The sequence below is a fragment of the Petromyzon marinus genome, assembly GCF_048934315.1.
Source record: "Petromyzon marinus isolate PM22_M1 ecotype Great Lakes invasive population chromosome 70 unlocalized genomic scaffold, UKy_Petmar_22M1.pri1.0 chr70_unloc.1, whole genome shotgun sequence".
Taxonomy (NCBI): Eukaryota; Metazoa; Chordata; class Hyperoartia; order Petromyzontiformes; family Petromyzontidae; genus Petromyzon; species Petromyzon marinus.
Genome location: NW_027422603.1, coordinates 797,303 through 817,571, shown reverse-complemented (window position 1 = coordinate 817,571; position 20,269 = coordinate 797,303). Strand labels below are relative to the sequence as shown.

At 55.6% G+C, this 20,269-nt stretch overlaps 1 protein-coding gene across 4 annotated transcripts; it reads left to right on the top strand.

Annotated features, from left to right (window-relative positions):
- The first annotated feature begins 568 nt into the window (after positions 1 to 568).
- On the top strand, positions 569 to 17,967 carry TMLHE (trimethyllysine hydroxylase, epsilon). 4 transcript variants are annotated; one of them, XM_076058278.1, is made up of 10 exons: positions 591 to 664; positions 2,520 to 2,671; positions 7,161 to 7,312; positions 9,051 to 9,326; positions 9,597 to 9,737; positions 10,876 to 11,035; positions 12,535 to 12,654; positions 15,398 to 15,679; positions 16,238 to 16,376; positions 16,743 to 17,967. In XM_076058278.1, the coding sequence occupies exons 3-10, from the start codon at positions 7,177 to 7,179 to the stop codon at positions 16,872 to 16,874; spliced, it is 1,386 nt and encodes a 461-aa protein (XP_075914393.1). In that variant the 5' UTR covers positions 591 to 664; positions 2,520 to 2,671; positions 7,161 to 7,176; the 3' UTR covers positions 16,875 to 17,967. The 4 variants fall into 4 exon arrangements, with proteins under 4 accessions (XP_075914394.1, XP_075914393.1, XP_075914392.1 ...); XM_076058277.1 differs by having other exon boundaries at positions 623 to 664; positions 2,423 to 2,671; XM_076058279.1 differs by lacking the exon at positions 2,520 to 2,671 and having other exon boundaries at positions 569 to 664.
- The last annotated feature ends 2,302 nt before the right edge of the window (positions 17,968 to 20,269 follow it).

Below are 20,269 nucleotides of genomic sequence, written 5' to 3'. Positions count from 1 at the left end.
CCCCTCCTCTCCTCCACCCCCTCCCCTCCTCCTCCACCCCCTCATCTCCTCCACCCCCTCCTCTCCTCCACCCCCTCCCCTCCTCCACCTCCACCCCTCCTCCTCCACCCCCTCCCCTCCTCCACCCCCTCCCCTCCTCCTCCACCCCCTCCCCTCCTCCTCCACCCCTCCTCCTCCACCCCCTCCCCTCCTCCACCCCTCCCCTCCTCCTCCACCCCTCCTCCTCCACCCCCTCCTCCACCCCTCCCCTCCTCCTCCACCCCCTCCTCTCCTCCACTCCTCCTCCACCCCTCCTCCACCCCCTCCCCTCCTCCTCCACCCCCTCCCCTCCTCCTCCACCCCTCCTCCTCCACCCCCTCCCCTCCTCCTCCACCCCTCCCCTCCTCCACCCCCTCCCCTCCTCCTCCACCCCCTCCTCTCCCGACTGAGTGGCTCAATGGGAACGAGGGCGAGTTCGGGCAACGTCATCGCGCACGAGCGCATGCGGTGACGTCACCACGCAAACCGCGCGCGGTGACGTCACCACGCAAAACCGTCAGCGCGGGCACATGTCCGAGCGCGATGACGTCCCCACGAACATTCGTCGTTATGCGATGACGTCGCCACGCACATTCGTCGTTATGCGATGACGTCATCACGCCGCGACGAACACGGGGGAAAGGAGGTAGGGAGGGAGACACGGGGACTATGAGGGAGACACGGGACACTGTGAGGGAGACACGGGGACTATGAGGGAGACACGGGGACTATGAGGGAGACACGGGGATCGTGAGGGAGACACGGGACACTGTGAGGGAGACACGGGGACTGTGAGGGAGACACGGGGACTATGAGGGAGACACGGGACACTGTGAAGGAGACACGGGGACTATGAGGGAGACACGGGGACTGTGAGGGAGACACGGGGACTATGAGACACGGGGACCATGAGGGAGACACGGGGACTGTGAGGGAGACACGGGGACTGTGAGGGAGACACGGGGACCGTGAGGGAGACACGGGGACTATGAGGGAGACACGGGGACCGTGAGGGAGACACGGGGACTATGAGGGAGACACGGGGACTGAGGGAGACGCGGGGACTATGAGGGAGACACGGGGACTATGAGGGAGACACGGGGATCGTGAGGGAGACACGGGGACTATGAGGGAGACACGGGGACTATGAGGGAGGGACTATGAGGGAGACACGGGGACTATGAGGGAGACACGGGGATCGTGAGGGAGACACGGGGACTATGAGGGAGACACGGGCACTATGAGGGAGGGACTATGAGGGAGACACGGGGACCGTGAGGGAGACACGGGACACTATGAGTGAGACACGGGGACTATTAGGGAGACACGGGGACTATGAGGGAGACACGGGGACTATGAGGGAGACACGGGGACCGTGAGGGAGACACGGGGACCGTGAGGGAGACACGGGGACTGTGAGGGAGACACGGGGACTGTGAGGGAGACACGGGGACTGTGAGGGAGACACGGGGACTATGAGGGAGACACGGGGACCGTGAGGGAGACACGGGGACCGTGAGGGAGACACGGGGACTATGAGGGAGACACGGGGACTGTGAGGGAGACACGGGGACTATGAGGGAGACATGGGGACTGTGAGGGAGACACGGGGACTATGAGGGAGACACGGGGACCGTGAGGGAGACACGGGGACTATGAGGGAGACACGGGGACTATGAGGGAGACACGGGGACTATGAGGGAGACACGGGGCACTGTGAGGGAGACACGGGGACCGTTAGGGAGACACGGGGACCGTGAGGGAGACACGGGGACCGTGAGGGAGACACGGGGACTGTGAGGGAGACACGGGGACTATGAGGGAGACACGGGCACTGTGAGGGAGACACGGGGACCGTGAGGGAGACACGGGGACCGTGAGGGAGACACGGGGACCGTGAGGGAGACACGGGGACTGTGAAGGAGACACGGGGACTATGAGGGAGACACGGGGACTATGAGGGAGACGCGGGGCACTGTGAGGGAGACACGGGGATCGTGAGGGAGACACGGGACACTGTGAAGGAGACACGGGGACTGTGAGGGAGACACGGGGACTGTGAGGGAGACATGGGACACTGTGAGAGAGACACGGGACACTGTGAAGGAGACACGGGGATCGTGAGGGAGACACGGGGACTGTGAGGGAGACACGGGGCACTGTGAAGGAGACACGGGGCACTGTGAAGGAGACACGGGGATCGTGAGGGAGACACGGGGATCGTGAGGGAGACACGGGGCACTGTGAAGGAGACACGGGACACTGTGAAGGAGACACGGGGCACTGTGAGGGAGACACGGGGCACTGTGAGGGAGACACGGGGGCTATGAGGTAGACACGGGGGAGCCTCCCTCCTCTACACAAATCAAGTCCCTGTCACGTACCCCCCTCCCCCTGCCTGGAGGGGTGAGATGGGCGGGTTGCAGGGTCCACCACCACAAGTGGCCAGGCAGTGATGCTGCATCACTCACTACCTGGTCGCTTTTGGTGGTGAACCTCAGCTTGCCCTGTGGCGTTCAACTTCATTCGGAAGTCTCGTGCCTCGTACCGCACGCGGCCTGAGGTTTGGAGGCCCCCTGGCAGTCCGAGGCCCCGGGGCACTGGCCCAACTGGCCCCACTGGCCCGGTCCATAATCCAGCTTTGGTGATGCAGGTGAGTGTGGCAGTGTAAACTACACAAATACAATGATCCCCCGAATAGCCTTTACCAGACTGTTGGGGCAAGTGCTGTTCGCGAGCGCTTTTGAAGGCAGTCACCGTGGCACACGTAGCGGTGGCTGGCCAACGCCATGCCCGGCCGCCTTTGTCTCCCTAGTGGCGATGTTCACTACACACTGCCACCAAGTACTCATTTGAGGCTGAGTCGACCTAGGCGAGGCCCATGACCGGTTCAGATAATTGTCACTGGTGGTGGCCGTGAGCGGGAATTGAACTCGGGTCGTCACCACCACAACTCTCATTTGGTGATGGGGCAGTTGTGGGAAAGAGTGGAGAGTTTTCCATATGTGGAGGAGTATTGTGGGTATCCAATGAAGGGTACTCAAGGGTTTTCGGATGGCTCTTGCGAGATGTGGGTGGTGCCAAGAAAGAGGAGGAGCCGGCCAAAGAGGCCTTAAGGGGGACCCCAAGTCAGGAGCGGGGTCGTCGTTGGGGGCCAGGGCAAGGATCGGCTGGAAGAGGGTCTCCTCATCGCGGAGCGGTGTTGGCTTATGCCCCGCTCCGGGGCAGACGAGTGAGCGAGCCAAATGCATAGCCGGGGTAGGATCCTAAGAGTTACTAAGTGTACGGGTTAAGGACTGAGATAGAGTGCACCTACACAGGTGTGAGTGTAGGATGCCGAGTGTGGAAGTGGTTCATAAACGGTAACAGCCCTTACAGTTTAGATTTAAAGCTTTCGTGACTGCAGTAATTCATATTCTTAGCTCTTTCGGTAAAGTCACGTTGAAGGGAAACAATAAAATAATACAATATATAAAACAATAAAAATTCTCGCGACGTTTCGACCATAACACAAATGGTCGTCATCAGGTGTGTCGGTTTGCATTAATTTATTTAATTTTAAAAAGGTGTATTTATAAAAAACGTTAGCGCCACGCTCAGCGATTTGGCAGTTTATTTAGAAGGACTAGTCCATCTGTGTTCTGAAAAGAGGAGGGGGGAGACGAAAAATTAATGTATGCTGTCTGAAAGCCACTGTAAGCGTGAACAATCAATTAAGACCTGAAATGGTTTATCAAATCTTTCCAATGATTGCTAAGCCAGAATCCATCTTCTCGGTTGAAATTGTCTCTGTGCTTGTATATGTGGATAGCCTCATGAACGAATCTCTCATGGTAGCCAGATGGCTTACAAAGAACCTCTGTCTTGGAAAAGTCAATATCATGTGAGCCTACTGAATTATAACAATGATCTGCCACGGCCGAGGTGTTGGTCCTACCGTGTTTAAGATCTGCTTTGTGTTCACGAATGCGGTCCGAGACATGGCGTTTGGTTTCTCCAATGTAACTACTACCACAGAGGCAACTTAGTTTGTAGACACCAGGGTACTGTATGTCCGGAATCACATCTTTTACAGACGGAACCAGATCACGGATTTTATGTAATGTGTTGAAACGGACCTGGATCTTGTGTTTATTCAAGATTTTGGAAATCTTTTTTGTGATCCCCGCAATGTAGGGTAAAGTGATGGTTTTGAAAGGCTCCTCAAGAGGGTCTTTCTTCAGGTTCTCACCCAAGATTTGACGGTACATGGCCCCGTCCATCGTCCCTTTGATGCGGTGAAGTTGTCCTGTCCCCTTAGCAGAAAAACACCCCCAAAGCATAATGTTTCCACCTCCATGTTTGACGGTGGGGATGGTGTTCTTGGGGTCATAGGCAGCATTCCTCCTCCTCCAAACACGGCGAGTTGAGTTGATGCCAAAGAACTCCATTTTGGTCTCATCTGACCACAACACTTTCACCCAGTTGTCCTCTGAATCATTCAGATGTTCATTGGCAAACTTCAGACAGTCATGTAGATGTGCTTTCTTGAGCAGGGGGACCTTGCGAGCGCTGCAAGATTTCAGTCCTTCACGGCGTAGTGTGTTACCAATTGTTTTCTTGGTGACTATGGTTCCAGCTGCCTTGAGATCATTGACAATATCCTCCCGTGTAGTTTTAGGCTGATTCCTCACCGTTCTCGTGATCATTGCAACTCCACGAGGTGAGATCTTGCATGGAGCCCCAGGTCGAGGAAGATTGACAGTTCTTTTGTATTTCTTCCATTTGCGAATAAACACACCAACTGTTGTCACCTTCTCACCAAGCTGCTTGGCAATGGTCTTGTAGCCAATTCCAGCCTTGTGTAGGTCTACAATCTTGTCCCTGACATCCTTGGAGAGCTCTTTGGTCTTGGCCATGATGGAGAGTTTGGAATCTGATTGATTGCTTCTGTGGACAGGTGTCTTTTATACAGGTAGCAAGCTGAGATTAGGAGCACTCTCTTTAAAAGTGTGCTCCTAAGCTCAGCTTGTTACCTGTATAAAAGACACCTGGGAGCCAGAAATCTTTCTGACTGAGAGGGGGTCAAATACTTATTTCCCTCATTAAAATGCAAATCAATTTATAACATTTTTGACATGCGTTTTTCTGGATGTCTTTGTTATTCTGTCTCTCACTGTTCAAATAAACCTACCATTAAAATTATAGACTGATCATTTCTTTGTCAGTGGGCAAACGTACAAAATCAGCAGGGGATAAAATACTTTTTTCCCTCACTGTACATGGGCAGTGTGCTCATGACCAGCTCCGGTTTGTCAGCAGAGGTCTCACTCCAAATCAGCCGAGCAGCATTATCTTTTCATCGGCTGCGTAACGCTGTGTGGAAGCTACCTGGTCTGTCGCGCCACACAAAGCTTCGGTTTTTCTCAACCACGGTCATGCCCTCCCTTCTCTATTCTTGTGAAATGTGGACCCCCCTAATGGAAAATCTTCACCAGTTAGACACATTCATGCTGGCTTGCCTATGATACATCGGCCTCTGTGGAGGAGGCTCGTGAATGACGCTACTGGACAGTTGGAGGCATTTGCCCTCCAGCAACAATGGAGGGCAGAGGAGCGATGCTCACAACAACGAGCGGAGCGCCGGGTGGCTAAAGCACAGCAAGTTGGAACAATAGGGGGCACAGGTGGTGGATCAGCCAGTCATCTCAATAAGGCAATTAATGGCACCTGGGTCTGTCCTGTGACCTGCCAGCGGGCGTTTTGACACTTCACGTGGCCTTAACGTGCACATCGCCTGGCCCAAATGCCGTTGTGACATCACCGCCACTTAGTGGCGAATGGTGGTTGTTGTGTGTGTGGCGGGGAGCGGTGGTGTAGCGGTTATCGCACTGCACTCCGAACCCGGCGACCCAATTTCGATTATATGCACTGGTCCTGGGCCTTCCCTAGGTGGACTCAGCCTCATATGAGTACCTGGAGCTTTGTGTGTACACATGTAGTGACATAAATGACGTCACTACTGTGTTGCGACAGTACCAAGGGTATGTGGGGTGCCTCTCTTTGGCACTGGCGTGAACACGGCACGCCATGACCCGCTAGAGGCCAGGGTGTGATACCCTGGATGAACCCGAGAGGGCACGTGACCGGATGAGGGGGGCCAGGGGACCCCCAGATGGGGGTGCGAGGGTCATGCGAGGAGGGACCCGGGCGTTGCCGAAGGATCTGAAAAGGGGGCGTGGCCAAGGGGCGGAGCTGGCCACGCCTCAGCAGTTATGAGCCACGTCTCGAGAGGGATCTGGGCTGTCCGTCGCAGGGAAAAAAATCCTCCTCCGTCGTCGAGCCTGGGAACTCGGTCTCCGGTCCTCGCAACAGCGGACCGGGCAGCGTGTTCGCTGTCCTGGTCCAATTGTAGTTGTCCCGTCCAATGTGTATAGGGGCCGTCCATAAATGACGTCACACGGCGTCACAAAAAGTCAGACCCCCCTCAAATGACGTCACATAACTCTGCCCCCCCCTCCCAAAAAAAAATGAAACATGCTTCAAATCGCTTTAAAACTATCGTTGTCATTGTAGTGCGTATTTATAATGTGGCGCTGCACTCTGTTGTAGGAGAAAATATTTATTAAAAAGTCTATTTAATTAAGTAGAACGTGTTGTCTATATTTATTTAAAGTTGCGCATTTTGATGTGACGTCACATTTTTCAAACGCTCCCCCCCCCCCCTCGTCACACATCGTCACAAATATCTGACTACCCCACCCCCCTAGGTGCGTGACGTCATTTATGTCAGCCGTGGTGGTCACCACCCTAAGTTGTTAGTTTTAACAGTTACTCAGTGGTGTTAATTAATAAGTGTGTTGCCTCCAAGATCAAGTGTGCACCTGATTGAACCCACTACACGTTTAAAAACAATTGCCACTGCAGAGACAAACACAGCCGGGCATGTTGCTGGCCACCGACCGACCCTCCCCGTGTGCCACTGTGGTGAGAGCACGCCGCACTACAAACTCGGCGATTCCCGCTCACGGCCAACAGCAGTGATGTCGATTATTGCCACTGGGAGATCCGGTGGTGTGGGTGCTGGCCACCCACCCCACACCCAACCCACCCTGCCGCTTGCTACTAAGATAACGCCGCCATTGTCTTTGCTCTCCACTCAGGCACAGAGCGGGCGCCATGTGGATGCTTCGCCCGACCCCGTGGCGAACTCTGGCCTGTTCCGTGGTGGCCGTGAGAAGGGGGGCCGCCATGGGCCCCCCAAAACCCGGGCCCCTCGCCCTGCTCGCCTGCAGACCAAGAGACACCTACCTGGGTAACATTGTACCAGCGTTTGATATTATAGCCTGCATTGACACAGTTCAAATTCATAGCCTGCATTAACATGGTGAGAAATCATAGCCTGCATTGGCGCAGTTGTAAATCAGTCTGCGTTGACACTCGGTTAGATATCGTTACCTGCATTAGCACAGTGAGAAATCAAAGCCTGTATTAACAAACTGTTAGAATTCATATCCTGCATTAACACTGTCAGAAATCATAGTCTGCATTAACATTATAAATCATAGTCTACATTAACATACAACGGATTTCACGTTTTAATTCGATTTTGCATGACCAGGTGAGAGAATATTTCCCGTGTCCCCATCTCCCCGTGTCTCCATCTGCCCATGTCCCCATCTCCCCGTGTCTCCATCTCCCCGTGTCTCCATCTCCCCGTGTCTCCATCTCCCCGTTCTCCATCTCCCCGTGTCTCCATCTCCCCATGTCTCCATCTCCCCGTGTCCTCATCTTCCCGTGTCTCCATCTTCCCGTGTCCCCATCTCCCCCTGTCCCCATCTCCCCGTGTCTCCATCTCCCCGTGTCTCCATCTCCCCGTGTCTCCATCTCCCCGTGTCTCCATCTCCCCGTGTCTCCATCTCCCCGTGTCTCCATCTCCCCGTGTCTCCATCTCCCCGTGTCTCCATCTCCCCGTGTTCTCATCTCCCCGTGTCTCCATCTCCCCGTGTCTCCATCTCCCCGTGTCCTCATCTCCCCATGTCTCCATCTCCCCGTGTCTCCATCTCCCCGTGTCTCCATCTCCCCGTGTCCCCATCTCCCCCTGTCCCTATCTCTCTATGTCTCCATCTCCCCGTGTCTCCATCTCCCCGTGTCTCCATCTCCCCGTGTCTCCATCTCCCCGTGTCCCCATCTCCCCGTATCTCCATCTCCCCGTATCCTCATCTCCCCGTGTCTCCATCTCCCCGTGTCTCCATCTCCCCGTGTCTCCATCTCCCCGTGTCCCCATCTCCCCGTGTCTCCATCTCCCCGTGTCTCCATCTCCCCGTGTCCCCATCTCCCCGTGTCTCCATCTCCCCGTGTCCCCATCTCCCCGTGTCCCCATCTCCCCGTGTCCCCATCTCCCCGTGTCCCCATCTCCCCGTGTCCCCATCTCCCCGTGTCTCCATCTCCCCGTGTCCCCATATCCCCATCTCCCCTTGTCCCCATCTCCCCGTGTCTCCATCTCCTCTTGTCCCCATCTCCCCGTGTCCTCATCTCCCCGTGTCTCCATCTCCCCGTGTCTCCATCTCCCCGTGTCTCCATCTCCCCGTGTCCCCATCTCCCCGTGTCCCCATCTCCCCGTGTCTCCATCTCCCCGTGTCCTCATCTCCCCGTGTCTCCATCTCCCCTTGTCCCCATCTCCCCGTGTCCCCATCTCCCCGTGTCTCCATCTCCCCGTGTCCCCATCTCCCCGTGTCTCCATCTCCCCGTGTCTCTATCTCCCCGTGTCCCCATCTCCACTTGTCTCCATCTCCCCGTGTCTCCATCTCCCCGTGTCTCCATCTCCCCGTGTCCCCATCTCCCCGTGTCCCCATCTCCACTTGTCTCCATCTCCCCGTGTCTCCATCTCCCCGTGTCTCCATCTCCCCGTGTCCCCATCTCCCCGTGTCCCCATCTCCCCGTGTCCCCATCTCCCCGTGTCTCCATCTCCCCGTGTCCCCATCTCCCCCTGTCCCCATCTCCCCGTGTCTCCATCTCCCCCGTGTCTCCATCTCCCCGTGTCCCCCGTGCAGACCTGGTATTTGGGGTCTCCTCAAAACCCATCGACGCGGAACCGGGGGTGCGAAGAGCCGATGAGGAGACGGTGGTGAGCGGCGGCGATGAGGAGGAGGGTGAGGGCGAGGAGGTGGTGGTGAGCGTGGACTACGTGTGGCTGCGCGACCACTGCCGTGCGCACGGCTCCAGCGTGCGTGTGGACACGGGCCAGCGCCTGCTGGATACGGCCTCCATCCCCCTGGACGTGCGGCCTCGCGGAGCACGCGTGCACGGGGACACACTCACCCTCACGTGTACGTGTGCGTGTACACGCAGGTGTTTTATGTGTACACGTGCGTGTAGTAGGCACACTTGTACACATGTACGATCACCGCTGTGTACGCTCACCGCTGTGTACGCTCACAGCTGTGTACGCTCACCGCTGTGTACGCTTACCGCTGTGTACGCTCACAGCTGTGTACGCTCACCGCTGTGTACGCTCACAGCTGTGTACGCTCACCGCTGTGTACGCTCACCGCTGTGTACGCTCACCACTGTGTACGCTCACCCCCGTGTGTGCGTAGGGCTGGACGGCCACGTGAGTGAGTACGCGGGGTCGTGGCTTTTCAACGCCAGTGGCGAGCGTCAGCGGCACTCGCTCACCCAGCCTCACACTCACCTGTGGGACTGGCTCACCCTGCAGAGGCTCGCTCACCACGACCCAGGTACGGCTCGCTCACCCGCCAGGCTCACACAGCCACTCACTCACTATGCCACTCACCACGCCACTCACTCACCCAGCCACTCACCCAGCCACTCACTCCAGCCACTCACCCCAGCCACTCACTCACCCAGCCACTCACCCACCATGCCGCTCAACCACCATGCCGCTCACCCACCACTCCACTCACTCGGCCAGCTACTCACTCACCCAGCCACTCACCCCAGCCACTCGCTCATGCAGCCACTCACTCATGCAGCCACTGACTCACCCAGCCACTCACTTAGCCTCACATGCACCACACCACTCACCCAGCCACTCAGCCTCAGACGCTCACCATGCTCACTCACTCACCACGCCACTCACTTACCACTCACTGACCACTCCAATCACCACGCCATTCACTCAGTCACTAGCTCACCCAGCCACTCACCCACCTCCCCCACCCCACCCAGCGGTGCTGCTGGGTGAGCGCTGTGCGGCGGTGCTGGACTGTGAGGCCGCTCTGTGCCGGGTGCTGCTGGGGCTGGCGATCACCCAGCCACTCAGGCTCACACTCACCACACCACTAACTCACCCATCCACTCATTAACTCACCCACTCACTCACTCACTCACCCAACTACTCACCCAGCCTCACGCTCAGCATACCACTCACTCACCCAGCCACTCACTCGCCACTCCAATCACCACGCCATTCACTCAGTCACTAGCTCACCCAGCCACTCACCACTCACTCACCCAACTACTCACCCAGCCTCACACTCAGCACACCACTAACTCACCCATCCACTCATTAACTCACCCACTCACCCAACTACTCACCCAGCCTCACACTCAGCATATACCACTCACTCACCCAGCCACTCACTCACCACTCCAATCACCACGCCATTCACTCAGTCACTAGCTCACCCAGCCACTCACCACTCACTCACCCAACTACTCACCCAGCCTCACGCTCAGCATACCACTCACTCGCCCAGCCACTCACTCGCCACTCCAATCACCACGCCATTCACTCAGTCACTAGCTCACCCAGCCACTCACCACTCACTCACCCAACTACTCGCCCAGCCTCACGCTCAGCACACCACTCACTCACCCAGCCACTCACCCACCTCCCCTCCCCCCCCCACCCAGCGGTGCTGCTGGGTGAGCGTTTTGCGGCGGTGCTGGACTGTGAGGACGCTCTGCGCCGGGTGCTGCACCGCCTCTTGCTGCTCGGCTTCGCTGTCGTGAGGGAGACGCCCCCCACCATGGACGCCACACGAGCGGTGGCAGAGCGCCTCTCATTCATCCGGTACCAACACCACCAGCACCAACACCGCCACCAATGCCACCAATGACACCAACACCGCTACCAGCACCACCAACACCGCCAACACCATCATCAACACCATCATCAACACCGCCATTAACATCACCACCAGGCTACATGACCCAACCAACGTAGCCTTGCCTGCCGGAGAAACTCACCGATGGGACCTTGCCCAGATCTTTCAAGGATTTGTGAGCTCCTCACACAATCCAGCCTGGTTAAACCCAGGATGGATCGTAGGCAGGCGAGCCTAAATGTTTCTAACCGGCGAAGATGTTCTATTAGGGGAGGTACACATTTCGCAAGTGTAGAGAAGGCAGGGAAGGACCGTGGTTGAGAAGCCCCAAAACTTCGTGTGGAGCGAAAGACCAGGTAGCTTCCACACAGCATTACGCAGCTGATGAATATATATATAGCCGCTCGACTGATTTAGAGTGAGACCTAATCTGTCATAAGCACACTGCCCAGGTATGGAAAACTCTCCATTATCTCCACAACTGCCCCATCACTAAAGGGGAGTTGAGGGGGTGGAGTGTTTGATGACACAAAATTACCCAGGCAGCCGCTTAGTTTTGGTGGGGCTGATGGTAAATCCCCACCTCTCAGCAGCAGTGCCTCCAATTCATCCTCTGAGTGAGCAGCAATGACCAGATCATCAGCATACATAACATGGTTGACCATTAGGGAGCCATCCCTTGACAGCACCCGGGCATCGATCAGCCTCCATTGTACCTGCAACAGATGGAGATTCCTCCGGTACAGCCATCGAACGCTTCACAAACTACGTGGGTCAAATAGATGTTAAATTATGTGGGAGCCAGAGGACATCCCTGTCGCACCCCAAGGTGAACAGGGAATGGCTCCGACTCCCGTTTTACCGTGGCCTGCTCACCACCTTAATTAGCGTGCGCAGAGAGTCAGGGACTCCGAAAGCACGAAGAACAACCCAGAGCCCAGGCCTACTGTAGGTATCATAGGCCTTGACCTGGTCAATAAAGCAGAGCTGTAGATCTTGTAGGAATTGCCTACACCTCTGCTCACACCACCACCGCCACTACCAACACCGCCACCAGCAACACCCCAAGACCACTCATAATCTTCTTGCTGCTGCAGCCAGTGACAATGTGGTGATTGTGCAGGGGAGACGTGATGATGATTGCGGTGTTGGTGGGAGTGGTGTTCGTATACTTGATGGTTGTCGTTTTTGTGGTGGTCGCGAGGGAGACGGTGTTTGGCCGCATTTATGAGTGGTATTGATGGTTGCGGTGGTGGTGGTTGTGCTGGTGGTTGTAATCATGATGGTGGTGGTTGTGATGGTAGTAGTGGTGGTAGGGGTGATTGTAATTGTGGTGGTTGTATTGATTGTGGTGGTTTGCGATTGTGGTGATTGTGATGGTGGTTGTGGAAGTTGTAGTTCTGGTGGTGGTGATTGTGGTGGTTGTGATAGTTGTGGTGGTTGTGGTGGTTCTGGTGTTTACTAGGGAGACGGTGTTTGGCCGCATGTGGGAATTCTCCGCGGACGGTGAGCGGAGTGACACGGCCTACACCGCGGAGTCTCTGGACCGCCACACGGATACCACCTACCTGCACGAGCCTGCCAGGTACTCGCCAGCACACCACCTACCTGCATGAGCCTGCCAGGTACTCGCCAGCACACCACCTACCTGCATGAGCCTGCCAGGTACTCGCCAAGACACCACCTACCTGCACGAGCCCGCCAGGTACTCGCCAAGACACCACCTACCTGCACGAGCCTGCCAGGTACTCGCCAAGACACCACCTACCTGCACGAGCCCACCAGGTACTCGCCAAGACACCACCTACCTGCACGAGCCCACCAGGTACTCGCCAAGACACCACCTACCTGCACGAGCCCACCAGGTACTCGCCAACACACCACCTAACTGCATGAGCCTGCCAGGTACTCGCCAACATACCACCTACCTGCATGAGCCTGCCAGGTACTCGACAAGACACCACCTACCTGCACGAGCCCACCAGGTACTCGCCAAGACACCATCTACCTGCATGAGCCTGCCAGGTACTCGCCAAGACACCACCTACCTGCACGAGCCCGCCAGGTACTCGCCAACATACCACCTACCTGCATGAGCCTGCCAGGTACTCGCCAACATACCACCTACCTGCACGAGCCCACCAGGTACTCGCCAAGACACCACCTAACTGCATGAGCCTGCCAGGTACTCGCCAACATACCACCTACCTGCATGAGCCTGCCAGGTACTCGCCAAGACACCACCTACCTGCACGAGCCCACCAGGTACTCGCCAAGACACCATCTACCTGCATGAGCCTGCCAGGTACTCGCCAAGACACCACCTACCTGCACGAGCCCGCCAGGTACTCGCCAACATACCACCTACCTGCATGAGCCTGCCAGGTACTCGCCAACATACCACCTACCTGCACGAGTCCACCAGGTACTCGCCAAGACACCACCTACCTGCACGAGTCCACCAGGTACTCGCCAAGACACCACCTACCTGCACGAGCCCGCCAGGTACTCCCCAACATACCACCTACCTTCACGAGCCCACCAGGTACTCGCCAAGACACCACCTACCTGCACGAGCCCACCAGGTACTCACCAAGACACCACCTACCTGCACGAGTCCGCCAGGTACTCGCCAACATACCACCTACCTGCACGAGTACACCAGGTACTCGCCAAGACACCACCTACCTGCACGAGTCCACCAGGTACTCGCCAAGACACCACCTACCTGCACGAGCCTGCCAGGTACTCGCCAAGACACCACCTACCTGCACGAGCCCACCAGGTACTCGCCAACATACCACCTACTGGCATGAGCCTGCCAGGTACTCGCCAAGACACCACCTACCTGCACGAGCCCGCCAGGTACTCGCCAAGACACCACCTACCTGCACGAGCCCACCAGGTACTCGCCAGCACACCACCTACCTGCACGAGCCCGCCAGGTACTCGCCAACACACCACCTAACTGCATGAGCCTGCCAGGTACTCGCCAACATACCACCTACCTGCACGAGCCCGCCAGGTACTCCCCAACATACCACCTACCTGCACGAGCCCACCAGGTACTCGCCAAGACACCACCTACCTGCACGAGCCCACCAGGTACTCGCCAAGACACCACCTACCTGCACGAGCCCACCAGGTACTCGCCAAGACACCACCTACCTGCACGAGCCCACCAGGTACTCGCCAAGACACCACCTACCTGCACGAGCCCACCAGGTACTCGCCAACACACCACCTAACTGCATGAGCCTGCCAGGTACTCGCCAACATACCACCTACCTGCATGAGCCTGCCAGGTACTCGCCAAGACACCACCTACCTGCACGAGCCCACCAGGTACTCGCCAAGACACCATCTACCTGCATGAGCCTGCCAGGTACTCGCCAAGACACCACCTACCTGCACGAGCCCGCCAGGTACTCGCCAACATACCACCTACCTGCATGAGCCTGCCAGGTACTCGCCAACATACCACCTACCTGCACGAGCCCACCAGGTACTCGCCAAGACACCACCTAACTGCATGAGCCTGCCAGGTACTCGCCAACATACCACCTACCTGCATGAGCCTGCCAGGTACTCGCCAAGACACCACCTACCTGCACGAGCCCACCAGGTACTCGCCAAGACACCATCTACCTGCATGAGCCTGCCAGGTACTCGCCAAGACACCACCTACCTGCACGAGCCCGCCAGGTACTCGCCAACATACCACCTACCTGCATGAGCCTGCCAGGTACTCGCCAACATACCACCTACCTGCACGAGTCCACCAGGTACTCGCCAAGACACCACCTACCTGCACGAGTCCACCAGGTACTCGCCAAGACACCACCTACCTGCACGAGCCCGCCAGGTACTCCCCAACATACCACCTACCTTCACGAGCCCACCAGGTACTCGCCAAGACACCACCTACCTGCACGAGCCCACCAGGTACTCACCAAGACACCACCTACCTGCACGAGTCCGCCAGGTACTCGCCAACATACCACCTACCTGCACGAGTACACCAGGTACTCGCCAAGACACCATCTACCTGCACGAGTCCACCAGGTACTCGCCAAGACACCACCTACCTGCACGAGCCTGCCAGGTACTCGCCAAGACACCACCTACCTGCACGAGCCCACCAGGTACTCGCCAAGACACCACCTACCTGCACGAGCCCACCAGGTACTCGCCAAGACACCACCTACCTGCACGAGCCCGCCAGGTACTCGCCAAGACACCACCTACCTGCACGAGCCTGCTGGTGCCGCGTGTACCGTACCAGCTGGCGCCCCCATCACCACTGCTGCTCCCCCCGCCCCCCTCAGGGTGCAGGTGTTCCACGTGCTGCGCGGCGCGGACGAGGGCGGCCGCACGCTGCTGGTGGACGGCTTCGGGGCGGCGTGGAGGTTGCACCGCCGCCGACCGGACGCCTTCGCGGTGCTGGCGCGCGTCCCGGTCACGCACGAGTTCAGCGAGGGCGGCGCCGGCGCCGGGGGAGGGGACGCCGCTGGGGGGCGCCAGCACCGGCACCTGCTGCGTGCCACGCACACCGTCGTCGGCACCACTCCCACGGCCAACGGCGGCCACGGGGAGCTCCTCATGATGTGGTGAGCGGAGTTGGGAGGGGGGCGAGGGGAGACGGGGGGACCTGGGTGGGGGGAGAGCTGTGTGGGGTTGGGTGGCAGGTGGGGCGCGGCTGCGTGGAGATGAGGGGAGTGGGCAGGGCGGGTGGCCTGGGACCTGGGGTTCGGGGGTAGGGGGGGGGGTGGCTAGAGGGTGGAGCGAGGGACTTCAATGGGGAGGCTGCGAGGCAAACCTCTCCCTGCCCCCGATGCTGCCCCCAACACTGACACTGCCCCCCACCCCCCTCCCTTGCTCCCCATCACCAACACTGCAGTTGCCCCTAGCAATGTGACCTCTACCCCGTGGCCACCGCCCCCGTGATCACCACCCCAGTGACCACCGCCCCCATGTCCCTCCCCTGCCCCCCCCCCCATGTCCACCCCCGTGACCACTCCCGTGACCACCTCTGTGACCCCCCCCCCACCTGTGACCCCTCCACCCGTGACCCCCCCCCCCCGTGACCCCCTCCCCCCGTGACCGATCCCGTGACCACCTCCATGACCCCCCCCCCCGTGCCCACCCCGTGCCCCCCCACCCACCAGCTACAATAACTACGACCGCGTGTCGCTGGCTGTGAGTGGGCATGAGGAGGCTCGCCGCTGGTACCACGCCCACCGCCACCTCACCGCGCTGCTACGGCAACCCAGCACAGAGGCCTGGTTCCAGCTGCAGCCTGGCACGGTGAGAGCCAGCACCAGCTCCCAGTGGTGGAAGTGGTGGTGCTGGTGGTAGTGGTGGTGCTGCTGGTAGTTCCGGTGGTGAAGGTGCTGGTGGTTGTACACACTGAGACCCACAGATTAGTACAGTTAGCTACGTAAGGTCCAAAATAAATTTAACATACATACAGAGACCCACAAACACCCACAGATTAGCACGGTTGGCTACGTACCGTGCAAAAGATGTTCATACATACATAAAGAGACCCAGAGACACCCAGACTCAGAGACCCATAGAGCAGCATAGTTGGCTATGTATGGTGCGAAGGAAGTTCAACATACATACACGGAGACTTGAGGAAAGGGACCGTTGTCTGTTGGCAACTTGCAGGTGCTGCTGATTGACAACTGGCGTGTGCTGCACGGGCGTGAGGCATTCTTGGGGCCGCGCCGCGTCTGCGGCTGCTACCTGCCCCACGACGACCTCATGGACACCGCTCGTCGCCTCGGCCTGCTTGCCTAGCCACACCCTGCACCATGGCACCCAGGGGAGGCCTGGGGGAGACCCAGGGGAGACCCAGGGGAGACCCAGGGGTGACCCAGGGGAGACCCAGGGGTGACCCAGGGGAGACCCAGGGGAGACCCAGGGGAGACCCAGGGGAGACCCAGGGGTGACCCAGGGGAGACCCAGGGGAGACCCAGGGGAGACCCAGGGGAGACCCATGGGAGACCCAGGGGAGACCCAGGGGAGACCCAGGGGTGACCCAGGGGAGACCCAGGGGAGACCCAGGGGTGACGCAGGGGAGACCCAGGGGAGACCCATGGGAGACCCAGGGGAGACCCAGGGGAGACCCAGGGGAGACCCAGGGGAGACCCAAGGGAGACCCAGGGGAGACCCAGGGGAGACCCAGGGGAGACCCAGGGGAGACCCAGGGAAGACCATTGACATATCATAGCCACTGTGATGATGATGAGAGCGAGACATGCAAACTCCAAATATACTGCATGCATCGTCAGGGTCGGGAATCGAACCTACCCAAAAGCCAATAAGTTTGAAGGATTCATAATAAAGGTTTTTGGGTTAGATCGCGTTATTTATAAATGGTGTCGTAACCCTCCACCACCCAACACGGCCAATCAGCCAAAAAATGTCACGTTGACAAAAGACGAATAATTCACTACTTTAGCCCACCGGTGTGTTGAAGAGTGAATCCACAACATTTACAGTTTGAGTACGACGTTTCGCTGGTAATTACATCCAGCATCATCGGGCAATTCGCCAGAATGGTAAAGCCCTCGCTTGCTCCCGGTCTTAAATAGAGCAGCAGGGTGACGTCATCATTTAACTCATTTCAGGTGCAGTGATTTGAGGTGGAGGGGGGGGGGTATTGTAATTATGTAATCGATTAGTAATCAGTCAATGGTTATGATTAGTATTGAGTTGTAGATTAGTAATTAGTTGTAATGTGTGAGTGATTATATGCTATGTTAGTAATCCGTTAATTAGTGTGTTTCCCCTATAAGGAATTGTAATATGTATTATTTAATAATACGCTTCCAGGCCGCACTAAGCCTGTAGCTGTCAGAGCGATTAAAGTTATTTCTATTCCTCTCAATTTCAATGGATTCTCTAATTAGTCTTTGCCAGTAATAATTAGTTTTACACAACACTTCAACGTTATCAAAATCAATTGAGTGTCCTTGTTGACAAGCATGTTCTGCCACTGCCGACAGTTGTGTTTGAGATAATTTAATATTTCTTTGATGTTCTTTTAGTCTTACGCTGATGTTATGTCCCGTCTGTCCAGTATAGCATCTGCCACATAAACAATTAATCCGATATACACCTTCTGTTGATAAATTAGGTAATGCGTCTTTAGTGCAAGATACTAGTTTTTGAATGTTGTGTACTGTACCAAATCTTACTGTAATGTTTTGCTTTTGCAAAACACGGGCTAATTTGTCAGGTACTCCTGAGATATATGGGATTTTTATTGTTTTAACAATCTGATCGCTTTCAGCAGTATTGCTTAGCGATCGTGATTTGGCATTCACTGCTCTGTTAATTTGAGCATTATTGTAGCCATTCTGTCGTAGTGCTTCTTTAGCGTGTTTGATCTCTCTCACTAGACTTTCACCATCTGACACTGTTTTAGCCCGATGTATGAGCGTCTTGATAAGAGAGGATTTCTGAGCTGGATGATGATGCGAATCTGCATTCAGATAGGCATCAGTGTGCGTTTGCTTTCTGTAAACGCTGTGTGTTATTTTACCGTTTAGGCCATGTCCAAGCAAAATATCTAGGAATGGGAGTGTGTTATTCACCTTCATTTCCATGGTAAACGGGATGGCCGGGTTTTGTGCATTGAGATGATTTAGAAAATCATTAAGTGTATCTTTACCATGTGGCCAGACAACCAAAGTGTCATCCACATATCTAAACCAAAAAGATGGTTTTAATGTGCTCGAGGCAAGTGCTCTTATTTCAAAGTTTTCCATGTACAAATTTGCTATAGCAGGGGATAAAGGAGAGCCCATTGCTGCTCCTTTTGTTTAAAGAAATCCCCTCTCCATAAGAAGTAAGTGTTATTTAAACAATGGTCAGCAAGTTTCGGAATATTTTTTGGTAAACCTGTATTCTTTACTAGTGTATCAAGTAATTTAAGCGATTCATTCACTGGAACCTTAGTGAATAGAGAAATCACATCAAAACTTACCAGAATATCATTAGGATTAAGTTTAATATCTTTAATCACATTCACAAGATGTTCTGATTTTTTTATGAATGAAGATGTCCTACCGATGTAGGGCTGTATTTGTTTAGTTATATATTTTGCTCATTTATATTTGGCAGAGCCAATTGTACTGACTATGGGTTGTAATGGCATGCCGATTTTATGAATCTTTGGTAGCCCATACACTCTAGGTGGTTTTGAGGCCCTTGGCTTAATTTGGTATTGCTCATTCTTAGGGATTAATGAATTTGCAATTATTGCAGTAGTCTTACGTTCTAAAGTATTAGTTGGATCCCATTTAATTTTAATGTAGGTACTTTCCTCTAGTAAATTTCTAATTTTATTATCATAATCGGCTCGTGACATCACTACATTAGTGCGGCCTTTATCAGCTGCCAGGATTTGGATATCCTTATTTACACGCAGTTCTCTTAAGGCTTTTGCCTCGTTAGAGCTAATATTTACTTTTGGAACTTTGCTATTCTCAATTATTTTGGCAACCTCATGTCTAGTCATCTCTGCCTCATTATGTTTGAAGGACAATGCATATACATTGTCATTATCATCATAAACATATGTTTGTTTGCATTGGTTGGCTACGTACTTTGCTAAAAAAAAGTTCAAAATAAGAATAGATTTTACCTGTTATGGCATTAAAGCAGGAGTTATGTTAAGATGTCCTAACACCAAATCGATACCTTTTACAAGGCATTAACTACACACATTTGTTGCAAAACATGCAAACAGACATGCTTTGATGATAATTTTATATGCATAGTCTTTGAAACTGACTGGCCTACACTAGAGAGACAGCAGCCTTTGTCATGGCCTTGCCTCTGCGTAGTGGGTTCTAATCAGGCGCACACCAAGACTTGGAGGCAACACGTTTATTCACTAACACAACCAACACTTCTCAACGTTCCAAGGTTAACTATGTACATTACAGGTTAACTATGTAAGGTGGTGGCCACCGTTCCTAACCACCTAACCACTTGAACGGAATCACTGTATGGTTGAACCAGAACTGCTGTCGGGTCGTTGTCGTCGGAGACTGAAGAGCGAGGATCGAAGAAGGCGGCGGCTTCATTCCCGGGTCGAACAGCGACACCCCCTTCTCGATCCCTCGCGGAGGCCCTGGTCACGCCCCCTTCTCGATCCCTCGCGGAGGCCCTGGTCACGCCCC

Coding starts and splice junctions, on each gene's coding strand:
- TMLHE (XM_076058279.1), top strand. CDS start 7,177: ATGTGGATGCTTCGCCCGACCCCGTGGCGAACTCTGGCCTGTTCCGTG. Junction 12,655..15,397: donor TACCTGCACGAGCCTGCCAG/GTACTCGCCAGC, acceptor CGCCCCCCTCAG/GGTGCAGGTGTTCCACGTGC. Junction 16,377..16,742: donor TCCAGCTGCAGCCTGGCACG/GTGAGAGCCAGC, acceptor GGCAACTTGCAG/GTGCTGCTGATTGACAACTG.